This window comes from Genypterus blacodes, unplaced genomic scaffold, assembly GCF_046128005.1.
Source record: "Genypterus blacodes isolate CSIRO-AG114 ecotype Tasmania unplaced genomic scaffold, CSIRO-AGI_Gbla_v1 ptg000131l_1, whole genome shotgun sequence".
Taxonomy (NCBI): domain Eukaryota; kingdom Metazoa; phylum Chordata; class Actinopteri; order Ophidiiformes; family Ophidiidae; genus Genypterus; species Genypterus blacodes.
The window spans coordinates 1,980,081-2,002,840 of NW_027466933.1; the positions used below are offsets into that span (position 1 = coordinate 1,980,081).

At 45.3% G+C, this 22,760-nt stretch overlaps 3 protein-coding genes, 2 non-coding genes and 1 pseudogene across 11 annotated transcripts in view; 5 read left to right on the forward strand and 1 right to left on the reverse strand.

The window, feature by feature from the left end:
* Positions 1-6,448, forward strand: part of ubr4 (ubiquitin protein ligase E3 component n-recognin 4) — a 37,348-nt gene extending 30,900 nt beyond the window's left edge. For all 7 annotated transcript variants that reach the window (XM_076163415.1, XM_076163418.1, XM_076163416.1 and 4 more), the window contains 21 exons: positions 59-140; positions 242-415; positions 527-648; positions 860-1,057; positions 1,165-1,245; positions 1,402-1,489; positions 1,635-1,762; positions 1,888-1,995; positions 2,073-2,189; positions 2,280-2,470; positions 2,618-2,791; positions 2,886-2,985; positions 3,200-3,418; positions 3,517-3,630; positions 3,735-3,877; positions 3,967-4,092; positions 4,222-4,416; positions 4,541-4,765; positions 4,866-4,956; positions 5,093-5,255; positions 5,401-6,448. In XM_076163415.1, the coding sequence (XP_076019530.1) occupies positions 59-140; positions 242-415; positions 527-648; positions 860-1,057; positions 1,165-1,245; positions 1,402-1,489; positions 1,635-1,762; positions 1,888-1,995; positions 2,073-2,189; positions 2,280-2,470; positions 2,618-2,791; positions 2,886-2,985; positions 3,200-3,418; positions 3,517-3,630; positions 3,735-3,877; positions 3,967-4,092; positions 4,222-4,416; positions 4,541-4,765; positions 4,866-4,956; positions 5,093-5,255; positions 5,401-5,465 (2,904 nt within the window). In that variant the 3' untranslated portion in view covers positions 5,466-6,448. The remainder of the gene's footprint in view (positions 1-58; positions 141-241; positions 416-526; positions 649-859; positions 1,058-1,164; positions 1,246-1,401; positions 1,490-1,634; positions 1,763-1,887; positions 1,996-2,072; positions 2,190-2,279; positions 2,471-2,617; positions 2,792-2,885; positions 2,986-3,199; positions 3,419-3,516; positions 3,631-3,734; positions 3,878-3,966; positions 4,093-4,221; positions 4,417-4,540; positions 4,766-4,865; positions 4,957-5,092; positions 5,256-5,400) is intronic.
* Positions 6,449-7,919: 1,471 nt separating this feature from the next.
* Positions 7,920-8,027, forward strand: LOC143010904 (U6 spliceosomal RNA). Its single transcript, XR_012964873.1, has one exon. It is a non-coding gene; the product is annotated as a U6 spliceosomal RNA (small nuclear RNA).
* A 4,224-nt stretch (positions 8,028-12,251) lies between these two features.
* LOC143010881 (transcription factor HES-5-like) lies at positions 12,252-12,949 on the forward strand (annotated as a pseudogene).
* A 4,529-nt stretch (positions 12,950-17,478) lies between these two features.
* LOC143010890 (transcription factor HES-5-like) lies at positions 17,479-18,286 on the forward strand. The gene is made up of 2 exons (XM_076163477.1): positions 17,479-17,541; positions 17,876-18,286. The coding sequence occupies exons 1-2, from the start codon at positions 17,479-17,481 to the stop codon at positions 18,284-18,286; spliced, it is 474 nt and encodes a 157-aa protein (XP_076019592.1).
* Positions 18,287-19,689: 1,403 nt separating this feature from the next.
* On the reverse strand, positions 19,690-20,257 carry LOC143010893 (transcription factor HES-5-like). The gene is made up of 2 exons (XM_076163480.1): positions 20,192-20,257; positions 19,690-20,100 (listed from the first exon to the last, which is right to left on the reverse strand). Exons 1-2 carry the CDS (start codon positions 20,255-20,257, stop codon positions 19,690-19,692), a joined length of 477 nt encoding a protein of 158 aa, XP_076019595.1.
* Positions 20,258-22,284: 2,027 nt separating this feature from the next.
* trnad-guc (transfer RNA aspartic acid (anticodon GUC)) lies at positions 22,285-22,356 on the forward strand. Its single transcript has one exon. It is a non-coding gene; the product is annotated as a tRNA-Asp (tRNA).
* The last annotated feature ends 404 nt before the right edge of the window (positions 22,357-22,760 follow it).

Below are 22,760 nucleotides of genomic sequence, written 5' to 3' on the forward strand. Positions count from 1 at the left end.
CTATTCATTTGTCAGCATCCATCCCAATACACAAATAAAACCAAACCTTTCTGTCTAGGAAATTGCCAATCTCTTGGCCTTGGAGGAAGCTACGCTGAGTACAGACCTGCAACAAGGCTATGCCCTCAAGAGTTTGACTGGTACAGCTCATTCTCCTATTTAGTGTTGATATTGATTTGTTTGGTTCTTTATAATAAGTGTATTTCTTAAAACATTGAACCTGTTTTCTGTGCTCCTACAGGACTGCTCTCTTCCTTTGTGGAGGTTGAGTCCATAAAGCGTCATTTCAAGAGCAGGTTGGTCGGCACAGTGCTAAACGGCTACCTGTGCCTCAGGAAGTTGGTGGTGCAACGCACTAAACTGATTGATGAGACTCAGGACATGCTGCTGGAGATGCTGGAGGACATGACGACAGGTCTGCACTGACTCACATTTGGCACAATCTCTATAGAATTCATGAGAAATGAAGTACGGTAATATAGAATTTGATATAAACGTTACAATGTTGTATCTTTGCTGTCCATAGGAACTGAATCTGAAACCAAAGCCTTCATGGCGGTGTGCATAGAGACTGCAAAGCGTTACAGCCTGGATGACTACCGGACACCTGTGTTCATCTTTGAGAGACTGTGCAGTATCATCTATCCTGTGAGTTAATATGTCAATTCTTAAGCAGAGTTCCCACAAGACTGTACATTCAGTCATATAGAACACATTGACAAAGGGACAGAGACATTAATACATTAAAATGACAAAAGCTTCAGAGCAACTTTTTGGACAACAAACGACTGGAAGTGTCAGTGTAGCTGTGAATTTGCCATCACATTGATTTGAGTGTTCTGCTTCATCCCGTGTGTAGGAGGAGAATGAGGTGACAGAGTTCTTTGTGACGCTGGAAAAAGACCCTCAGCAGGAGGACTTCCTCCAGGGACGCATGCCAGGGAACCCCTACAACAACAACGAGCCCGGCATTGGCCCTCTGATGCGGGACATCAAGAACAAGATCTGCCAGGACTGTGACCTGGTAGCACTGCTGGAGGATGACAGTGGCATGGAGGTAAAGGGATCATGCATTGAGCTTTGTCTATCTCTTGTTAAAAACTATGCAGTTTTACGTCCTCTTTTAAAACTCGGTAGTAATTTCATCCATTTTGTTTCCCTCAGCTTTTGGTCAACAACAAAATCATCAGCTTGGATCTGTCAGTGGCAGAAGTCTACAAGAAAGTCTGGTGCCCAACAAATGAGGTGAGAGACTTCACAGACTTCAGTGCATGAAAGAATGAAAGGAAGTTATAAAGAAATCTCAAAGTATTACAGTCACTGACAGAATTGTGGAGTGTGAATTAGATGTTTACATGTAATGTTTATGATGGTTCAATCGTGCACATACTTTTTTTGAAGGGTGAGCCAATGAGAATCATTTATCGTATGAGAGGTCTGCTTGGAGACGCCACTGAGGAATTCATCGAGTCACTGGACTCGACCACAGGTCAGACTCTGCATTCATTTATTTATTGGTTTGTTCTAAATCAAACATGGCTTGTTTTGTATCCTTGTCACAGTTTTTGTTATAACCCTCATCTGATATGTTGTTGTAAAAAATAACCCTTGTACCTCACCTGTACACTGCACAGATGAGGAAGAAGATGATGAGGAGGTGTACAAGATGGCAGGAGTCATGGCTCAGTGTGGAGGACTGGAGTGTATGCTTAACCGGCTGTCTGGAATCAAAGACTTCAAACAAGGAAGACATCTGCTGACCGTAAGCTAAAAGCCTCTTCACGACAAGATCCTAAATACTATGACCTCTTCTGTGTGCATCTGATCTCTGTGGAGTGGACTCCATGTGCAGAGGTGAAACGTGTGGCTTTGTCTCAAACTCTGCAGGTTTTGCTGAAGTTGTTCAGTTACTGTGTGAAGGTGAAGATTAACCGACAGCAGCTGGTCAAACCAGAGATGAACACACTCAACGTCATGTTGGGAACTCTCAACCTGGTAAATGCCTCATCATTTTCACATGCGTAGCGTTTTATTGGAACACACCAATTTCAATGTATATTATTTTCCTTTAGGCATTGTTGGCAGAGCAGGAGAGTAAGGACAGTGGTGGTGCTTCTATAGCAGAGCAGGTTCTGAGCATTATGGAGATCATTCTGGATGAAGCCAATGCAGAGATTTCAGAGGACAAGGTGAGGGTCTGACCGCAAATTCACTTTGATGTACTCCCAGCATTGTGGGTATAAGTAAAGGCCTTCTTACCTGTATTGTCTATTTTCCAGGGGAACCTGCTGCTGACGGGAGATAAAGATCAGCTTGTGATGCTGTTAGACCAGATCAACACCCCGTTTGTGCGCTCCAACCCCAGCGTTCAGCAGGGGCTGCTGCGGATCATCCCATACCTGTCATTTGGGGAACAGGAGAAGATGAGGATCTTGGTGGAACGTTTTAAACCATGTTGCAGCTTTGACAAGTAGGCCCCTCATCTTTCACTTACCAATAAGTTCATAATTGGAGTGTTACAGAACGGATGTTTGTTGGTGGACAACCACGTTTTAAATATGTGGAAACATCTGCCGCTGTGGTGATGAAGCAAATGTGACGCGTCTCTGTCCCTCAGGTACGACGAGGAGCACAGTGCAGATGATAAGGTGTTTTTGGATTGCTTCTGTAAAATCGCTGCTGGGATCAAAAATAACAGCAATGGGCACCAGCTGAAAGATCTGATTCTACAGAAGGGCATCTCACAGAGCGCTCTGGACTACATGAGGAAACATATCCCCAATGCCAAAAAGTGGGTTCATCACACCTGCATGCAGCCTAAAGTACTAACATCTGTGTATGTATCAATCTGTTGAACCATTATCTTTGTTCTGAACTCTCATTAGTCTGGACGCTGATGTCTGGAAGAAGTTCCTCTCTCGACCAGCACTGCCGTTGATTCTCAGATTGCTCCGTGGTTTGGCGACCCAGCATCCTCCGACACAGGTGAGGATTGTTCGCTTAATTCCCTTGTGATGATGAGTTTTGTCAAAAGCTTTGTTCAACTACTTGTTTGCCAGTATATTTAAAAAGCATAGTTGTGACGTAAACCAGCTTGTTTTGATCTGTAGAAAACATCCACACCCAATGCTGCACCTTCGATGTTGGAACAGTGAAAGATCCAGAACCAAATGTCTGTGTGTCTCTGTCCTCTTTACAGATGCTGATAGGTACAGACTCTATACCAAACTTGCACAAGCTGGAGCAGGTATCCAGTGACGAAGGCATCGGTACGCTGGCAGAGAATCTCCTGGAGGCACTGAGGGAGCACAGCGAAGTCAACCTGAAGATCGACGCAGCCCGCAGGGAAACCAGATCTGAGAAGAAGAGAATGGCTATGGCCATGAGACAAAAGGCTCTGGGAACACTGGGCATGACGGTACGCAGCATCATCTCTCTTCTTCATGGCTTTTTTAATGTGTGTGTCTGTTACACTGCTGGATTGTGTTTGCTAAATCACCATTTTTCTTTTTCCAGACCAATGAGAAAGGTCAGGTGGTGACGAAGACGTCGCTGTTGAAGCAGATGGAGGAACTGATCGAGGAACCTGGCCTGACCTGCTGTATCTGCAGAGAAGGTTACAAGTTCCAGGTACAAAATTATAAATTCTCTTTCTCTGAAGTACAATAGTTTCTTCTACATTATTAATGGCACTTTCAATGTTGAATGTCTTTCTTGTCTTTCTCTTTTATTAGCCAACCAAAGTTCTGGGTATTTACACTTTCACGAAGCGTGTGTCCTTGGAGGACTTTGAAAACAAACCTCGCAAGCAGCAGGGCTACAGCACTGTGTCGCACTTTAACATAGTCCACTACGACTGCCACCTGGCAGCTGTCAGGTGGGAGCAAACACACATTCTGCACAATCTGTTCATCATTTTGAAGTTTTCCATTCTGAGCATTGGGGTCTTCCCTTTGCCCTGAGCAGGCTGGCCCGCGGACGAGAGGAGTGGGAGAGTGCTGCTCTCCAGAACGCCAACACCAAGTGCAATGGGCTGCTTCCTGTGTGGGGGCCACATGTACCAGAATCTGCCTTTGCTACATGCCTAGCAAGGTAAAAACACATCATTCCTTCATCACAACCATCAACTTCAACACATACACATATACACATATACAGTTTGAGTTTCCTTCACATGGCGCACACTGATGGATTCCTTACTCATTGTTCTCCCTCACACAGGCACAACACATATCTGCAGGAGTGCACAGGCCAGCGGGAGCCCACATACCAGCTCAACATCCACGACACCAAACTATTGTTCCTCCGCTTTGCTACGGAACAATCGTTCAGTGTGGACACAGGAGGAGGCGGCAGAGAGAGCAACATCCACCTCATCCCCTACATTATCCACACTGTGCTCTATGTGCTCAACACGTACGTACACGTTTGCCATGAATGATGATTCAGTCAATCATTCGCTCCCTGATACGGGCGGGAAATATTCAACTGTATTTCTTACCTTTTTAATCTCCTCTTCCCACATTTGGCTCGACTTCAGCACGAGGGCGACGACCCGGGAGGAGAAGAACCTGCAGAGCTTCCAGGAGCAGCCGTGTGAGAAATGGGTGGAGAGCTCGTATGATGTGGAAGGGTCGCACTACTTCACCACCCTGGCCATGCACATCATGCCACCCGAGCGCTGGAGGACATGTCGCATACAGTTCCTCCAAAGGCTGCTGATCACCGCACACACCCGCAAGGTCTCAGCCGTCTACACCAACAAGTAAGGAAGACATTTCTCTCCCTTTTCCATGTGAAGTTTGTCAAAGCTTAATTGTTTCCTGCCTCTAAATGAATCCTTTGCTCATTCGTTCTCAAATCAGACTCACAGATAAAGCACCAAAGGAATATGCAGTCTATCGCTCCCCCCTCCTCTTCTGGGGCCTGGTGGATCTCGTCTACGACATGTTCAGGGTAAACACACTCTTTCCTAAACTGCGCTGCATGTTGCCACCACACATTTCTTGCACAAAAGAATAATTATGTGTATGCTTTACGCACTCTCTAACTGATCTGTGTGCTCTTCTTCTCTGTCTTCCCGTCTGAGCAGAAAGTTCCCACCAGTAACACAGAGGGCGGCTGGTCTTTCTCACTGGCGGAGTATGTCCGCCACAACGACATGCCCATCTTTGAGGCGTCAGAGCGCGTGCTCAGGTCCTTCCAGGACGAACTCATGCCTGCCGAATCCACCTCGGAATTCTTCGACGTTGTAGGTCAGTATGAGGAGACGCTCCACAGGCTGGGATTTAAACACATTTTACATAATTTTTTTTTATTTCTCTTATCACACATTTATTTACTCTTAATTTTAATTGACTTTGTTTTATTTTAATCTTGACCTTTCGTCTCTTTTCCCAGGTCTCCTCTCTGAAATCCCCGACCCCGACGTGTTCCTGCAGGATCTGTTGAACTCTGTTCCGTGATGGCTGACGTCTCCCCAACAGCCAAAACATGTCGGCCCCTCCATATAACACTGGGACACACACACACACACACACACACACACACACACCCAGTACACACCCATGCTTCCTACTCACTCCCTCCTCATATGACAAATTAACCTAAAGCAGAAGCTCGTATGTGTAGTTTTAAGAAATTCATCCACTTTTGGCAACATCTCTATAGTATTTAACACGATGAACACAATGCTGTTGGAGCGTTCAGGCGTCTCACCAAGCGTTGCAACTGAAAACTCAGCGTCTCCCGATGTGTGTTTTTGGACCGTTGGGAGGTTGTTAACACCACCAATGATGTTTTTGATTCACAACTGTTACAAACAAACCTGAAGCTCCGCCATCGTTCCGACATTGAAGGACATCGCAGAAGTTTTCGAGAAGGAAATCAGAAACTTCATAATAAAGAATATTCATTACTTGGGTTGATAGGAATAACTTGTGAATTCTATTTGAGTGGATTTATTTTGCTTTTCCCTCCCCGTTGTTTGGGGTGCAATGTTGAGATAACTTGGGGATTTGACCCTCCACATATTAAGAGTGGCATTTGATTTTATCTCGTTTTCCTTTGTTTGTTGGTTTAACGCGTCTGTTTGTGGTCGGGGCTTTTTAAAATTGCTGACGGTTTCAGCATGGAGCCGCTGAGCTCACTTTGTCCCTTTCTTCCCAGGGGTTGTTTTGATGTTTGGTCTCCGTTTGTAGGTTCTAACTGGAATTTGAGTGACCGGCAGAAGAAGTTTTGTTTTTGTTTGTGTGTGTAAGGTTTCTTTCATCAACCTCGGAAGACAAAAGGGAGGCAAAATGACAAATAAAGGTTATTGATTTTATTTCTTTCCATAAGGCCATGCAGTGGTGACAAAGTGAACTTTGGACTTGTGAATGACTCCCATTTGTCGCATTCAAATATCAAACCTGTCTAAACAATAAAACAGACCTAAATATATCCTTCAGACCTTCTCTGATTAATGGTTTTGTTGATCAGTTTGTTTTGACGCTTCATCTCAGCGTCTATACTGTGAATGCACCAGGTTCACCCGGAATGTGTGCTTCTCTATACAAACCACCAGAGGACGCTGCTCTTGTCTGATATGGACTTATTTCCAGGGTTTACTACGTATCCTTGGATTGAAGAATAACACGTGTTAAACAGAAGCTTCATTTCCTTCCTCCATTACTTTATAAACACACTCGCACGGCCGCATCATCGCTTCTCCGCCTGTCGTGCCCGATTGTACACACACACACACTCCCAACTGCGTAACAGCTAGCGCGTTAGCCGAGGAGCTGCCAGGGGGAAAGAGCGACGCTACACTCGGAGCAGCTGCGACTTTACTAGTTGTTGTACATGTTTGCAAAACTCATTTGCACAAATCCATGTATTCTGTGGAACAATAGAGGCCAATATTATTTTCTCTTACCCACATGCGCAGACTGGCCACTGACGTTACTAACATAAAAGTGAAGTTTTCTCTGTATATTAGGACTTCAAAAACGCACTCACACCAACACTATTCTACAATGGTCACAACTTATATTGCTGCGGGCAACAGGTAGTTATACTCTATTAATTTACCTATTGTAACCACTGTCATTCATTTTATTCTTCAATGTATAATCACCAATCACACTTGTATTTGTTCACTCCATTCTTCTTCAACAACACACATCAAGTTTGGGAAGAACACAACTTCAGTCGCATTTTAATTGATCTGTCGTTTCTTTGTTTTGGTTCACCACACTGATAAGATCGATTGCTACTACGCTAGCCGCCGGGGGAGTGGCACGGGGGTCCCCCTGAATATTGCACCGAATGTGCATACACTAACCCAGTATGCGCTGCTTTGGGATTGTGAGAATTGAGTGAACAGCACGCCGTGTGTTTAGTGTGGACTTTCTGATTCCAGTAAGTCACTCCATGGAAGTGCAGCGCCATCAACGCTAGATGGCACTCTAAGACCGCTTTGCACAATGTGAAGGTACTCAACTACACTTCCTTTGGCGTGTTGTACGTCCTAGAGTCATTGACTCAGCACTAAACCACTTTAAACTCAGCATGGAGTAAATATCAAACATCACATGATAGTCTAAGTAATGTAGTATTCCATATGATAATTTTGTGTCCTACCCACATAGCCGTCCATCCGTCGGTGCTGACGTCACGCATGCTTATCATAGATTTCCCACAATGCCCACAGCACGCGAGGTCAAACTGGACCTAGATTCCTAACACGTATGTATTATAACTATTAGTTTAAAGAAAATCACGATGTGAGTTCATCATTTTGGATTGCGTCATTATTGTAATTAGTAAGCTTTTAAACGTCTTCCCAAGCACTGGCATGCTCCAGACGTTCACACCAGCACCTAAGGTGTATGATTATCGATCCCAGTATTTATTCAAAGAGTTCGCTTGGTCACGTTGTGTTGTCTTCGGAAACACATATACTAAAATTGGAACGATACAGAGAAGATTAGCATGGCCCCTGGCGCAAGGATGACACGCAATATCGTGAAGCGTTCCCAATTTTTCGCTAAATAGAAAGAAATATTACATTACATTACATTACATTACATTACGGTCATTTAGCAGACGCTTTTATCCAAAGCGACTTACAATAAGTGTGTTCAACAAAGGTAGATAAAAAATATTCGTACAGCCCTTGTTTACCTCCGGTTTGGTCCTGCACACCATTTAAATAAACAAAACTAATAAGAGCACCAAGTGTCACTGCATAAGATTAAGTAATAGGTAATAGATAATAGGTAATAGATAATAGTAATAGATAGTTTGTTGCGATTGGCGCTGTATAAAGTAAAGTTGAATTTTGAATTGAATAAACCATTTCAAAGTTTTACATCGTTTATCCAAAAATGATCGCTTAAAAGGACTTAGCAATAGAGAACATCATTTGTGTAAAAAAGAATGTTCCAAAATCAAAATCAATCATCAATCAAATCCTCTGCAGAGTATACTTTATATAGATTCAGTATTTGTCATCCTGTTGGCACTGCTTTTGTGGTCCGTTCCAGCGGAGGTTGCAAAAATACCAGATGAGCTGATGATTAAAGAAAACGTATGTTGAAGCATTAACTGATGGATTAAATCCACCCCCAATGGTTTCAATAACAATAGAGAATTTTGTGGTTTATTAGTGTTTGCTGTTGATCATCCAGAAAACACTGAAAACAAAATGTCTGACTGCAGTTTGTAGCTTTCTGATTCTTTATTCAAATGACCTCGATGTCTATTATGGTGGCTTGTAACTTTTCATTCTTCTGTTTTTTACAGCACTTTATTTACGAGTTACTTTGGGAATTTGTGTTTTACTTTCAGCATCATATACATACTTCATCTGGATAACACCTCTTTAATATAGTGCTTTTATCTTTTATGCTTCTCCATATTCTGTTGTAAGTTGTGCTGTGGGACACTTGCAGCTACGTGTCTCTCTTCTCCCGTGCTTCTCTGGTCGAGGAGCAGAGCAGACTGGATGATCCCCTTCACACTGAACCTCTCCATCATCCAGAAGCTTTGTGTGAAGTTTATTTCATCATTGCACATTCACTCATGGCTCTCAGTGATACATTCCACTACAGAGGAAATTACAAACATTTTCATTTTCCAAATGTACATCACACTATGCATTGGCATAAACGTTCCCCTTTATATAAAGGAATATGGCTTTGAGTTTCATCAAACCTTGACGTCATGGTCAAGCAGAACTAAGGCTTAAGGCATAGAATGCACATTTCAAGGCCCATTTATGGACCGGATCAGATCACAGTGTCGTGGCTACAAAGGAAAAACAAATTTCCACCTTAAACACTTTGGAGAGAAACTACATCGCTCCTTTTACAAAAATAAAAAAAATAAATTCTTCATCTCTAAAAAATAGTGTCCACTTAGTGCCGATTAGTTTGTCCAGTGCATCAGAGCTCGTAGGTACACACAGTCTCATGTTGGCATGTGTGTGTGTGTCCTCACTGGCAGCAGAGCGGTGCCACGTCCTCAGCCGGGGACGGAAACAGCCTCAGGGCCTCTCTGGAGGATCTGGTGTATCCGTTATGGAAGAGCAGCGCCTTCTTCACTGTGAAGAAGGAGATGGTTCTGTCCCAAACGTCGGAGCTGGAGATCCCGGTGCCGACTTGGTGTTCCAGGGCCGAGCGAACCCTCGCTGCTCCGTCTGTGCACTTCCTCTCCAAACTCAGCATCTTACACATACTGGGGAGAAGACGGAGGGGAGATATGGGGTTAATGAGGGACACGATGGAAAGTCAAAGTGAGAAATGCTTAACGAAAAGTGGCAACATAAGAGGTTAAATTCCTGTATCACCACGAGTGCAGGGGTCACAGCTGAGGTGACCTTACCAAACATTCACCAAAACATATTTAAGATCTGACACAGAACAGTTTTCTCCTCCGTCCTCACCTCGTGTGCTGGTCCCTCATGATGGATCCACTGTCAGACGCAGTTCAGGCCTTTTGTGGGGCGTCGGGCGGCGTTCAGGGTTTACAACTCCACCCGACAATCACCCGCTTATATATCCGCGGCATCTCTCGCGTCGATTCGATGCCACGCAGGTTCTCACAGTGTTCGGCCAATCGCAAAGCTCCGTTATGACAATGGGATGCAGATGAATTAGTGGGATTCATGGGGCACAATGGCCGCAATCCAAACAAACAGGTGGGAGGGGCCCCTCGCTGTCCTGATGTGAAGTCTCCTGGTGATTGTGTGAGCAGGGAGTGATATGTGGTGGGAACACGGAGGAAGACATCTGCCTGAATACGTCCAGCAGGTTGAAGACGGACCTCCACATGAGGAGAAATGCTGACTAAGACGTTAAATTAGAGGACAGAAATCAATTTAGTGGCCTTAAATGAATAGTTTAAGTCCAGATCCTCAATGTCTGGACCTGTAAATATGTGCCAAACACACACACACACACACACACACACACACACACAAGTAAAGACGTGCTGAATAATCCTCATTGTACACACAGGCCTGTTTACACACACTACTGGTGTCAACAAATCTTTAGTTGCATCGGAAAACGAGAATAACTTTGATGTCATGTTTCTCTGTACTTCCTGTTTACACCCGGATCACAGATTGTGGCTTTAAACAGTAGTTACAGAGCTTCATGTCCTGAGTCTCGTTTTATTTTGTGTGTTTGTTTGTTCTCACTTATATTTTATCGTCTCTTCATCACACACGTTACTTCTGTTCTAACTTATCCTCTTCAATTTCTTTCCCTTTTTCTTCAGATTACTTGGACCAACAAACTCAGACCCAAAATTTCCCCAAATTCTCTCACACACGCCCTACTTGTTACACACGCACACACACGCACACACACACTCCCTGTTCTTCTTCTTTAACTTTCTGTCTCTATTTCAGCATCTCCAATTCTCACGGTGAGCGTCTCCCACGGTTGATTGGCTGACAATAGCGTCCGATCTGTCCAGATGGTGAGCCTGGAAGCCCTGAGTGTGTGTGTGTGTGTGTGTGTGTGTGTGTGTGTGTGTGTCTGAGGGGGGGGCGGGGTGTTGGTCACTCCGTCTTTGTTGGATGGGGCACACTTCCTTTGTGCAGCCGCCCTCAGTGTCATTAACAGTGAAGTGTGGGAAGCCCGGGACCACAGAGGCTCCCACGTTCCACTGAGGCAGGAAGAGAGCGTGTGACTGAGACGTGGCCAGCGGCAGGCAGGCAGGGCGGCCAGCTGTGTGTGTGTCTGTGTCTGCGTGTGTGAGGGTGGGAAAAGGTGAGAGTGTGGCAGTGTGTATGGGTATGTGGAGGTTTGTCTGCGTGTGTGGATGAAGCCAGCAGGATGCAGTTTACGACTTCAAACATTCATGGATGAAAATAAACCTGAAGTCAAAATCTCAAAACTGCAAATAACTTAATGTCCACAACTCTCCACGGTTACAAAACAATTAGCAGTAAATTTGTACTTCAAGTATCCAAGTAGGACAGCTTTATAATATGGGGTTGTTCAATCAGTGGTTCCCAACCCGTGGCTTGAGGACCCATCAAAGGGCCACAAGATAAAAATATGAAATCTATGAAATCATCTTTTTTTAAATCTTTTATTTTGTATGTCTGTCAGCTTGTTGAGTCACATGCTGGAACCCGAATGAGCTCAATGTGGAGATCAACCAAGCTTTATCTTATCATATATGTCTTAATCTATCTTATTTGATCTTTAAGCGTCCTGCTGTGCGGAGACAAACCTCAACATTCTCACACTCTCTCTCATCCAGCACATATCTGCTCCCAAATGTGATCATCTGCTACTTTCCCAACTGTTGCATGAGGAAACGTCTGCGTGTCCGGCTGTGTGTGTGTGTAAGTGGCTGTATGTTGCTCCCTTCTGTGTGTTGGCCCTCTGTTAACACCCACGTGTGCCTGGTGGCCGAACCACTTTGTGCTCAATTACGTTGCGGTGGAGATGACATGAGCCAGCGGCGTGCTTCCCTCTGGGGTCACCACTTTCCCAGATCACACAAGCGGCGGGTCAGTCTCCCGCCACCCCCCCCCCCCCCCCCCCCCCCTACGCAGCCCCTCCCCGCTCTCTTTCTCCCGCCGGTCTATTCCTCCACCTGCTCCCCGGAGACACACTCATTGTCCCCACGGCTATAAACACTTCATTGAGCATGTGGCAGCCCTGCGTTCCTCAAAGCCCTTCCCAGCGCTCTGATTGGCTGATGACTGTGAGAAACTCCAACAAGCCCAAGACCCACACATTCATATGGTGATGTGGGCGTATAAATAGAGGGCCGAGGCAGAGGCAGCACAGATCCAACTGGCTCTTCACTGAGACACTCAGGCAGGAACGCTCTGACTCTGCAACCATGGCACCCACTGTGTTTGGACACTCAAACTACTCCAAGGACCACCTGACCCCTGCTCATAAGGTAAACACAGACTCCAAACTTTAGCTCTGTTAGGTTGAGACCCACTTCATGCACTGTAGAACACTTTGATTTCAAGTATACTAAATGTTTTTCTTCCTCTTTTCCCTCTCAGCTGAGAAAGCCGATGGTGGAGAAACTGCGTCGTGATCGCATCAACACCTGCATCGAGCAGCTCAAGTCCCTGCTGGGCCCCGAGTTCCTCCGGCAGCAGCCCGACTCAAAGCAGGAGAAGGCCGACATTCTGGAGATGGCCGTCTCATACATGAGGTGCTGGCAGCAGCAGAAGCACCAGGCCGCCACCTCCGCATTGATGACAGCCGGCGACGGCTACTCTCACTGCGTGCAGGAAGCCATCAGCTTCCTGTCCCACTGTGAGGTCCAGACTCATGCCCACAGGAGGCTCATCAGCCACTTCCAGAACCAGCAGCCTTCCAGCAGGAGCAGCCTCTCTCCTCCTGGTTCACCTGTTTCCCACCTCAGCTCCAGTAAGGGCCTGAGCCCGGCCAGAGGCGGCCTGTGGAGGCCCTGGTAGGACGGAGACGCCGTCTCCTCCTCATTAAGACAAACACGTCTGTGAACGTCATGGACACTAAGTGGAAGGAGTGTGATCCTTCAGCCCAGGAGAGCAGATCTGCTCACTGGATTCCTCTGGAAGAACTGACTTGATTCAGATTCTACTAGATTCTCTCGTATTTACACTGTGTGTGTTCAGCTCACACACTCTGAGTAACAGGAGTGTGTGTTCCTGCAGGAAATCTGAATATGTTTGTTATGCAAATATTTCTGAAAGTTCCTGCAGTTGTTTGACTCAGACTGAGTCTTAACTCTTTAAGTGTCTGTGACACTGTTTATACCTTTGATACTGTGTATCACCGACTGATCCATCATCCCATCCATGGATCCAATGGATCTAATGTCTCTGTAAATCTAATTATGATTATACTTTATTATGACTACATTGTAACCATTATTTGGCTTGTCTGTGTGTGAGTACATCACTGTAACATGATGATTATTCAGTTTGAATGTTAAGTAGATGTTCTTCATCTCTAAGTTCTTCCCCTTTCATAAAGGGATCATGTGTTCACATCTTTGCTGAAAGAATCGTGTTTACTTCTTCACTGTGAAGAGTTCAGATGTCTGAAAAATAAATGGAAAACTTCTCATGAAGTTTTGCAAATATAAACTATGTTGATGCTTTTTCTTCTTACTGTGAGTAAAACTTCAGCCCTTTAAAACTTTGATTTCATTCTGATTAAGGAGATTAATCAGAGTGGAATCAGAGGGAAGTCAGTGTCCTCCTGCATGTAAACACACTGTGACAGGTGGAGCCGAGTTGCACTGAGGCTCAGCAGAGGAACAACACACAAAAGCTCACACACACCTGTGAGAACACACAGAAACTTCACTGTAGGTTCATTGCTCATGGGCACACTGGCAGGAGCGTTTTGATAGAAGTGAAGAGGTTTGATTCCTGGGCGTCCAACATGTCACTAAACTATCACTTTTGATCTGCTAAAACATAAACACATTCACATCATGTAAGACTCATCATGAACGTTAATGTTCACATTTTGAAGTCTAACTGTGAGATAGAAGGAGGAAGATGATCACAGATCTTAAATACTGATAGAATTCCATGGAGGAAAAGGGAAACGGCTCCTCTGTCCATCTGTGGACATGTTGAGACATGTTGCAGTCCAGTGAACCTCAGCCTGTGATGTAATGATGCTAACACCTCGTCACATCCATGTTCTTCTTCTACTATTTGTCCTCACGACACCCTGCATGTACACCTGTACAACATTCTCTCAGCTACTTGACGTTCTGAGGCGACATCGCACAGACTACAGGATGGAGATCCATGACTACATATAGAGGAGGCGGGTCAAAGGTCAGAGGTGAATCAATTCAAGTCAAGTCTCCAGATACAATTAACAAAAAACTATTTCAGAGACTTAAACGCGAATAGAATCGCATGAAATTTAGTCAAATCTCAGTTTGGCTTAGAGTGGCTGTGTGTCACCGTGTGTCTCCTCACTGCTCAGCGTCTGAATTCTATCACCAAGTGCCGCCAAAGTCGTTCACAACTATGTAGTGTGTGTAAAAGTTGCAGGGGAATGCGGCGTGCCTGGGAGTTTCTCAGGGTCTGCTGGGCCAGGCCAGATGGTCTAGCTGAGGCTGCCCCCCCTACCCTAACCCCCCAAACAAGAGATCAAACACCGTGGCTAATGTGATGTGTAACAAGACACACTTCCATTGTCCCCGTCTGGAGGCCGGTGAATAGGCAGAGAGTGTGGGAAACGGGAGATACCAAACTCACAGAGAGATGGCTGATGGGAAGGCGCTCTGCCCCGCCGCAGGTCTGAGCGGCGGACGAGACTTTATGGCAGGAATTCAGAGCTGCCTGTGGGTGGGTGGGTGGGTCGCTCGTCTTCACACACACACACACACACACACACACACACACACACGCACACACACGGAGACAAAAGCCCCCAGCAGCCATGCGTAGGGACACAAGCGTTCAGGAGGAGGCACAGATTCACACCAACGTGCCCACAATGAAGTCAATAGAGAGGAGAGCATGAAAGCAGCCGAGGGAGTTTCTCTTACAGTCCTCCTTTATTTGGAGACTTTGAGACAGCGAGTATACACAGAGAGACAATAGAGACACAGGGACGGATGTGAAACATAACAAAAAGAGACAAAAGCTAAATAACGTAAATATAAAAGTTAAAAAGTCACAAAGCATCATAAGTTCTGCTGTAAAAACATAAATAATACAGTTTTGTTTGTGTTTTTATATCCAGAATCCAAATATGATGAGCTGGAGTCAGATTGCTTTTACATCAGAGGAAACCTGGGTGAACTTGATTCTGATTCTTAATAACACCAAAGAAAGTGAGGACAAAGTGATGTTTATTCTTTGCTGTCATGTCCATTTCCCTCTGGCTGGCGCTGGTTGGCATGGCGATCAACTAGACTGCTTCGGACGGGACAACAGAGACGTCACAAGCTGCATTAAATGTAAAAGTAAACAGTGGACACGGACTAAAGGCAGACGGCCTCTGGAGCCGCTCCACTTGATTTTTCCCAGATGGATCCGCACACTGAGTTTCTGTTTGTCCCCTCCACAAAAGATCAATTAACATTCCCAGCGGAGCGCCGAGGAGCGGCCGGCTCATTCAGCCTGATGTTTGTTGGGTACTGGTGGGAAACCGGCCGGTCGGCAGGACTCACACCCGACCCACAGGGCCGGCGTCACATCTGGGGCCAGCGAGCGACGGGGGCCCTCAGAGGCTCGCTGCCAGCTCGCCACTAATGCCATTAACTTGACACTAACGAGGCGCGGTGCGTCCAGCGAGAGGCTGCGGGACCCCGGGGGGAGGACAGACCACAGGCGGCCATCGTGATGACAGCTTCTCAGCACGACTCACACACTGAGTGTGACTAACGCAGATAAGAACGAGGACTCATTTCAGTTGGAAATATCTATCATAATAATCAACAAGTCAATTTCTCTTGTTAACAGGGCCGGGCATCACTACCAAGCACACTGAGTATTTTCCAGGGGTGTTTCCAAGAGTGGAATCTGACTCATTGTAACTATCACAGCAGCCACAGTGCAGCGACTCTGCAGCCTAAAGCCTTGCTCAAGGGCAAGGGCAGGAGCTTTAACCTAACGTGAGTCTAACCTGCTGTCCACCTGTGTTATATGAAACGATGACATCATAGGAGTTGTTGACACATTATGGGTATTTTAGGGAGTTGAACACGTGCAGTGAAATCACCTTTACAATGTCTGAGCTCATAAAGGAAACAGCACAGTGAAGTAAACACACACACTCTCTCTCTCACACGTTGACTCACACACACGCTGGTAATTGGAGGCCGTTTGTCGCGCGAGTTTAATTGCACCGCGCTGCCCTTTGATGCGCGAGCCACATGCGCCACTTGCGCCACATGCCGGAAGTCGCACCTGAGAGACACGCGCCTGGGCCCCGTGCCGCGTGGTCCCATCAGCTCGTTAACTCGTTGACTGCTCCCACGCTCACGCGCCGCTCCCACGTTCACGCCTCAGCACCGGAGCACGCGGGAGGGAAACGAACCCACGGAGGCGCAACTTCCGCACACTGTCGTGCTGCGTTCACTGTCTGAGATCTATTTCAGTATGTTTACATTTCAGAGGGAGATGTTGCCGTTTTTACGTCATCACCTCAAAGTCAACATAAGATAAACCGATCGGAGTATTAATAACAACAATAATATGATTTAAAAACGTTCATATTTATAGCTTATGTTATTATGTTACTTCATTTGTATCGCTCAATTCATTCGTTTACACTCAGACTTTTAATTTACAGTGGAAGCAACAGGTTGAAAGTGTACATGGTGTCTAGCTGCAGCCTGTTGATATGTTTTGTTTTATTTTTATGTTTTAAACTGCTCAGTGTTATATCCTTAATGTTCTTCTCTACTCTGTGACTCATTATCGTTTGTAATCTTCCTCTGTTCATTTCACTTTGACGCTGTGACCAAATTTGTAAAAAGTCAATTATAATGTAAACATTGATCCAAACACGTTTTCATTCATCCAAATGCCCCCGGCGCTGCTTTAAGGAGGAAACACAGTTGTCCTTTGAGAGGCCATGAAAGGCTTCAACTTATATTGTCTTATTGCAGATCAGCATTTGGCTCTTAGCGGCTGATGGCACCTTTGAAGATTCACACTTCCACATTTTTCATTCCAGATCGGTTTAATTCCGATTCCCTGTGTATGATGGAGCTCCAGATAACCTTCAGGGTTAATTACCTGTTGCTTATCTTGGGAAACCTCCCGTGCACTGACACTTAGCCATGAGTTATTATGGACGTGTCTGCTATTGTTGTCCTGGGAGCCCCACTGCTCTCAGAGTGTGGGAACCCCAGCCTGGTCTGCACCACATGGCTTTGTTATGCTAATGCTTGGGTATAAAACAGGAGCTGCTCCTCTGCTCAGGGTCAGATCTAAACACTGCTGTCACCCAGAAGGAGCTACTAACTTTACCTCACACAGACATGGCTCCCTGCTCCTCCAACTACTCTGTTCACATCAGGATCCCAGAGAAAGACAACATTAAGGTGAGCGCAGCCTCGGTCGGAAGGGGTTTAGGTTGTGTGGTTGATATCAGTGTAGCTTTTGTAGCATTTCTGATTTATTACTGATTTTGCAGCACTTTTAAATATTGAACCACTCGTTTTTATGAAACGTGTGCTGATTGAATTGAAACTTGCTGCCACCTTAAACCCGTGGAAATCAGTTGAGTAGTTTGTATGAAGGACAAAAAATTACACAAATAGCTTTTACAAAACAAATCCAGTCTTTTATAGATCTTAGGTCTGGTGTAGTGTCTACCTGTATTTGTGTATCGCTGATGAGAACCACAAACTTACCCACTTGTCTTCTCTTCCTCAGTTAAGAAAGCCTCTGGTGGAGAAAATGCGCAGAGATCGCATCAACACCTGCATCGAGCAACTCAAGCTCATCCTGGAGAAGGAGTTCCACCAGCAGGAGCCCAACTCCAAGCTGGAGAAAGCCGACATCCTGGAGATGACCGTGAGCTTCCTGAGGCAGCAGCTGCAGCCTGGCCCCAGTCAGAGGGACTACAGCCGAGGCTACTCTCAGTGCTGGACGGACTCTCTGCACTTCCTCTCTGCGAGCTCCAACGCCGAGGACTTCGTCTCCCCACTGCAGAGCCTCCAGCAGCAGGAGCAGCAGCTCCACCAGGCCCAAAGAACCAGGAGCTCCTCCCCAGTCTGCTCCACCCTCAAGCCCCTAACGCTGCAGGACAGCAGCAGCAAAGGGCCTGTGTGGAGGCCCTGGTAGAGACTCAGACTAACAGACTCTCTGAACCCTGAGGGGACTCAGATGCTCCCTCACTGTGTAGGAAATGTGCATTAGGTGTTGGGTTGAAGTCTCATCACATTGATGGACACGTAGTTGTACTTAAAGCGACGGCTCTCACTTTTTTTTAAGATGTTCCTGTTTGACTTTAGTTTTGATCTCATATGTTTGTCTCCACTGTCTTTAAACTGGAAACTGCTTTTGATTGATGTTGTCAAGTCTCGGATGTATTGTTAAGTGATTCTTTACTCCAGTGGAGTTCATGTTTGTTTGCTTGATGTTTGTGTATACTGACATTTACTGACAGCTGTCTTTGAGAATATTTCTCCTGTTTTGATTTAACTATGCCAAATGTTTAAAGTTATGAATGATGAAGATGATGATCATGATTGTGTGTGTGCATGAGCGTGTGTGTGTGTGTCCATGTTTGTCCCTTGAGATGTGATGTTGCTATTGCTGTGTCGCTGTCACATTCTCTTGCTCTTAAAACTCAGCCGTACTTTGTAAGACAATTAATAAAAACTACAATCATAAAAAACAACATAAATGTGTGTGTCGTCATAGAAACTTGAAAATGTTTTTATAGTAAGCTGATGAAATGAAGTCAGTGTTACTACCCGAACATGAATCCAGTTCTCCACTCTGACACAGTTTGTCTTGCCTGTGAGGTCATGTGATGTCAGCAGAGGTCATGTAGCAACAGGCACCAGGATGTCTTTGGTAAACGGTTATGATCACCAGTTTATCATTATTCTTCCTAACGCATTTTCCTTGTGTACTTCAACATTACTAATTCGGAAACATTTAACAAGCATCTCACTAAATTACAATAATTAACTCTGAGGTCATGTTACTGAAACAACACATTCTGAGTGTGTGAAACAGATCCATGAGTCAAACACAGTTTAGACAGAAATCTAGAAATATGTTTATTAAACAGTGACGAAAGCAAAGATATCAACTTTTGACTTAATGTTTTACAGACATTTGAGACTGAATTCAAATTGTTGTCATTGTTTACATGCAATGTGCAGTCAAATAAGTCACAACATGTAGGATCTATAAACTTCTACTAAATAACTACATTGAGATTCATTGTGACATAAATCTTTAATACCAAAGCAGCTTCACTCAGTAAATACATTTATAACCACTAACATTGTTAGTCTAAAATAATGAAACAAGCCCCAGTGTGAGGAGTAAATAGAATGAGTTACTAGAAAAAGCATTCTGCACGTCTGTGCTGAGAGATCTCCAGTACAGGACAGGATACCTGATACACACATCGTCTCATCAATATGATGAAAGAAGGAGAAACAACGTCCCGCTCAGTGAGGGAGCGTCTGAGTCCCCTCAGGGTTCAGAGAGTCTGTTAGTCTGAGTCTCTACCAGGGCCTCCACACAGGCCCTTTGCTGCTGCTGTCCTGCAGGGTGAGGGGCCTGAGGGTGGAGCAGACTGGGGAGGAGCTCCTGGTTCTTTGGGCCTGGTGGAGCTGCTGCTCCTGCTGCTGGAGGCTCTGCAGTGGGGAGACGGAGTCCTCAGCGTTGGAGCTCGCAGAGAGGAAGTGCAGAGAGTCCGTCCAGCACTGAGAGTAGCCTCGGCTGTAGTCCCTCTGACTGGGGCCAGGCTGCAGCTGCTGCCTCAGGAAGCTCACGGTCATCTCCAGGATGTCGGCTTTCTCCAGCTTGGAGTTGGGCTCCTGCTGGTGGAACTCCTTCTCCAGGATGAGCTTGAGTTGCTCGATGCAGGTGTTGATGCGATCTCTGCGCATTTTCTCCACCAGAGGCTTTCTTAACTGAGGAAGAGGAAACAAGTGAGTAAGCACAAGAAGAGAATTTACATTCTACATCACTAACTTCATTTATAACTGTATCAAAAGGACTCACCCTCATGTTGTCCTTCTCAAGTTTCTTGATAGGAAGCCAGGAGTGTTTGGATGAGCAGGGAGCCATGTGTGTTTCAGGTGAAGTGATCAGCTCCTTCTGTGGATGCTTCTGCTCTGATGTGACTGGAGGAGCAGCTCCTCTTATAGTGTCACATTACCATAACAAGAGGTGAAGCTGCGGTTTGCATCAATGAGAAAATGCATCAATAACAGAGAGGTGGAGCGGCCGCAGACTGAGCAGGAGAGATAAAAACATCAATCAGACTGTGAATTAGAGGCTGTCAAGCTCTTATCTGATGGTCTCTTATCTGTCCCACTCCAGGTCCACAGGGGACACAGGCGGTGATACCTGATGGGCATCCAGGGAATATTGAAGCAGGACTCTGGGATCATCACATCTGTGGCATCATGGGAAAATGTGTTAACAGCAATAGCCTGGTTCCTAGAGATTACATGCATGGACTGATAGCAGCCACACTTTTCAATTTGTCAGTGTGATCTTCTCAAGATATCAATAACACATTGCAATTAACCGCAGAAACTCACTTAACCACAACATTTGCGATGAGTTATATGATAAAGTGCGATATTATTGAAATTGTGATGAATCCATTCCAGTCTACTGCATTCATGAGTGGTCATGTGACTCAAACAGTCTCTAGGGGGCGCTTTATTGAAATCAGACCACATGAGATGGATCTAATTAAAAATACAGACCTCAGCTGATGGGGTTCAGTCCCAGGCACATGCATGACTGATAAAAATGTCACAGTTGCCTAAAAGTCACCAGAAATAGATAGATAGATAGAATGATAACCACTTCCACTTCTGTGTTTTGTTTCTGATTGTTTACGTTTCGTTTGCAGACATTTCATGAACACTATATTTCAAATGAGGATGAATATGAATCATTTATGAAAAATTCTTGGGAAATGAAACTCTTGAAGTCTTCCCGCTGGCCCTGGCTGTGGGCCTTTGGGTGCTCAGTCTTCCCGCTTGTTCACCCGTGGCACACGTCTATTGTTGACTGAGGGTATTAAGCCGTGAGTGGACAGAGGGACTGTGGGAAAGCCAGACTCGGACTCTACTCACACATCTACTGGTCAATAGGGACGACCTACAGCCACAAAAGGCCCTTTCATCCCCCTGTGTGTGTGAGTGTGTGTGTGTGTGTGTGCGTGTGTGAGTGTGTATGCTTATTTGATATGCAATGAGATATTATGTCATGCAGCAGTTCTGAAACTTTTTATGTGACCATCTGCCACTCCATGTGGAATCTTTAAAAGTTGATTTTTCAGGCACTGAACTAAAACACTCACACACTCACACACAAGTCATTTCATTAAATTACTTAATCAGTCTTATTGTTCTAAACAGTAAAATTGACTACTTTCATTTTCTTTATTTCAAATATTTCCCTTTATTATGTTCTCTTTTCTTTACGATTAAATGTGTAAAAGTGAAATACAATCATCTTAAATCATTCAAACTGCTCCAATCCAATGCAGGAACACTGAGGATGACCTCTCTGCAGACAAAGGTCTTTGGTTCATGCCCTTAAATCTGCACACAGACACACAGACCCTCACAGTGGCGGGGCTGCTGCATTGTGGCTGTGTGACCTCTGACCTTCCGGATGGAGGTCCACCGCAAAGGAAATTCCTCCACACACACACAAACTAAATGTGACTTTAATTGTGCACTGAAACGTCGTTATGCTCACTACATGACATCATTCTTTATTCCCATGGAAGTCTGATCCATAAGCATAAAGTACAAACATGAGATGTTACTGAGCATCTGATCTGTTTTTGACCAGGAGACAGGAGAGAGAAGAGAAGACAGACACAAGAGGAGGAAGAGGAAGCTTGTGTTCACAGTGAAGAACCTTCTTAATTAAACCGCCATGTTTCACACGCTCATCTACCGAGGTTGTATCGCCCCCTTGTGGAACTCTTCAGTAGCACAGACGCCACTGACCAGGCCTCCAAAACTTACCTGCACAGGGAAGGCACAAGAAGGCACGGGGAAATACTAAGTAAACTCCTTTCCTCTCTATGTGAAAGAGTTTGACAACGACCACCACACCAGCCTTCCTCGTTAGTATAGTGGACAGTATCTCCGCCTGTCACGCGGAAGACCGGGGTTCGATTCCCCGACGGGGAGATCAATTTTACAGGAATTTCCCCTTCAATGACGATCGATCCCACAACCTAAAACGATCGATCGAACATATACGGTATCAACATCAGCTGAGACTTTCAGTAATCAGATGGCTTCCTGCCTGCGGTCCAGATGCGGTCAGTTGGTTTTGCTCTGAATTGTGTGGACAACGTCGCCCCCTTGTGGTCATGAGCCCGTGTTGGCTTTTGACTTGGTTCTGCTCCACTTAATCGATACTCTGGACACTATTCTTCGTCCGTGCTGCTGCCAAGCCAATGCCAATTGTTTGTTGTATTGCAGGGACAGTGTTTAATTCATTAAGTAGCACAGTTGTTACTACTAGCATATCCTGCCACATGGTTTAAAGTGGCATGAACTGGACTGTTACACAACTACATTTATTTAGT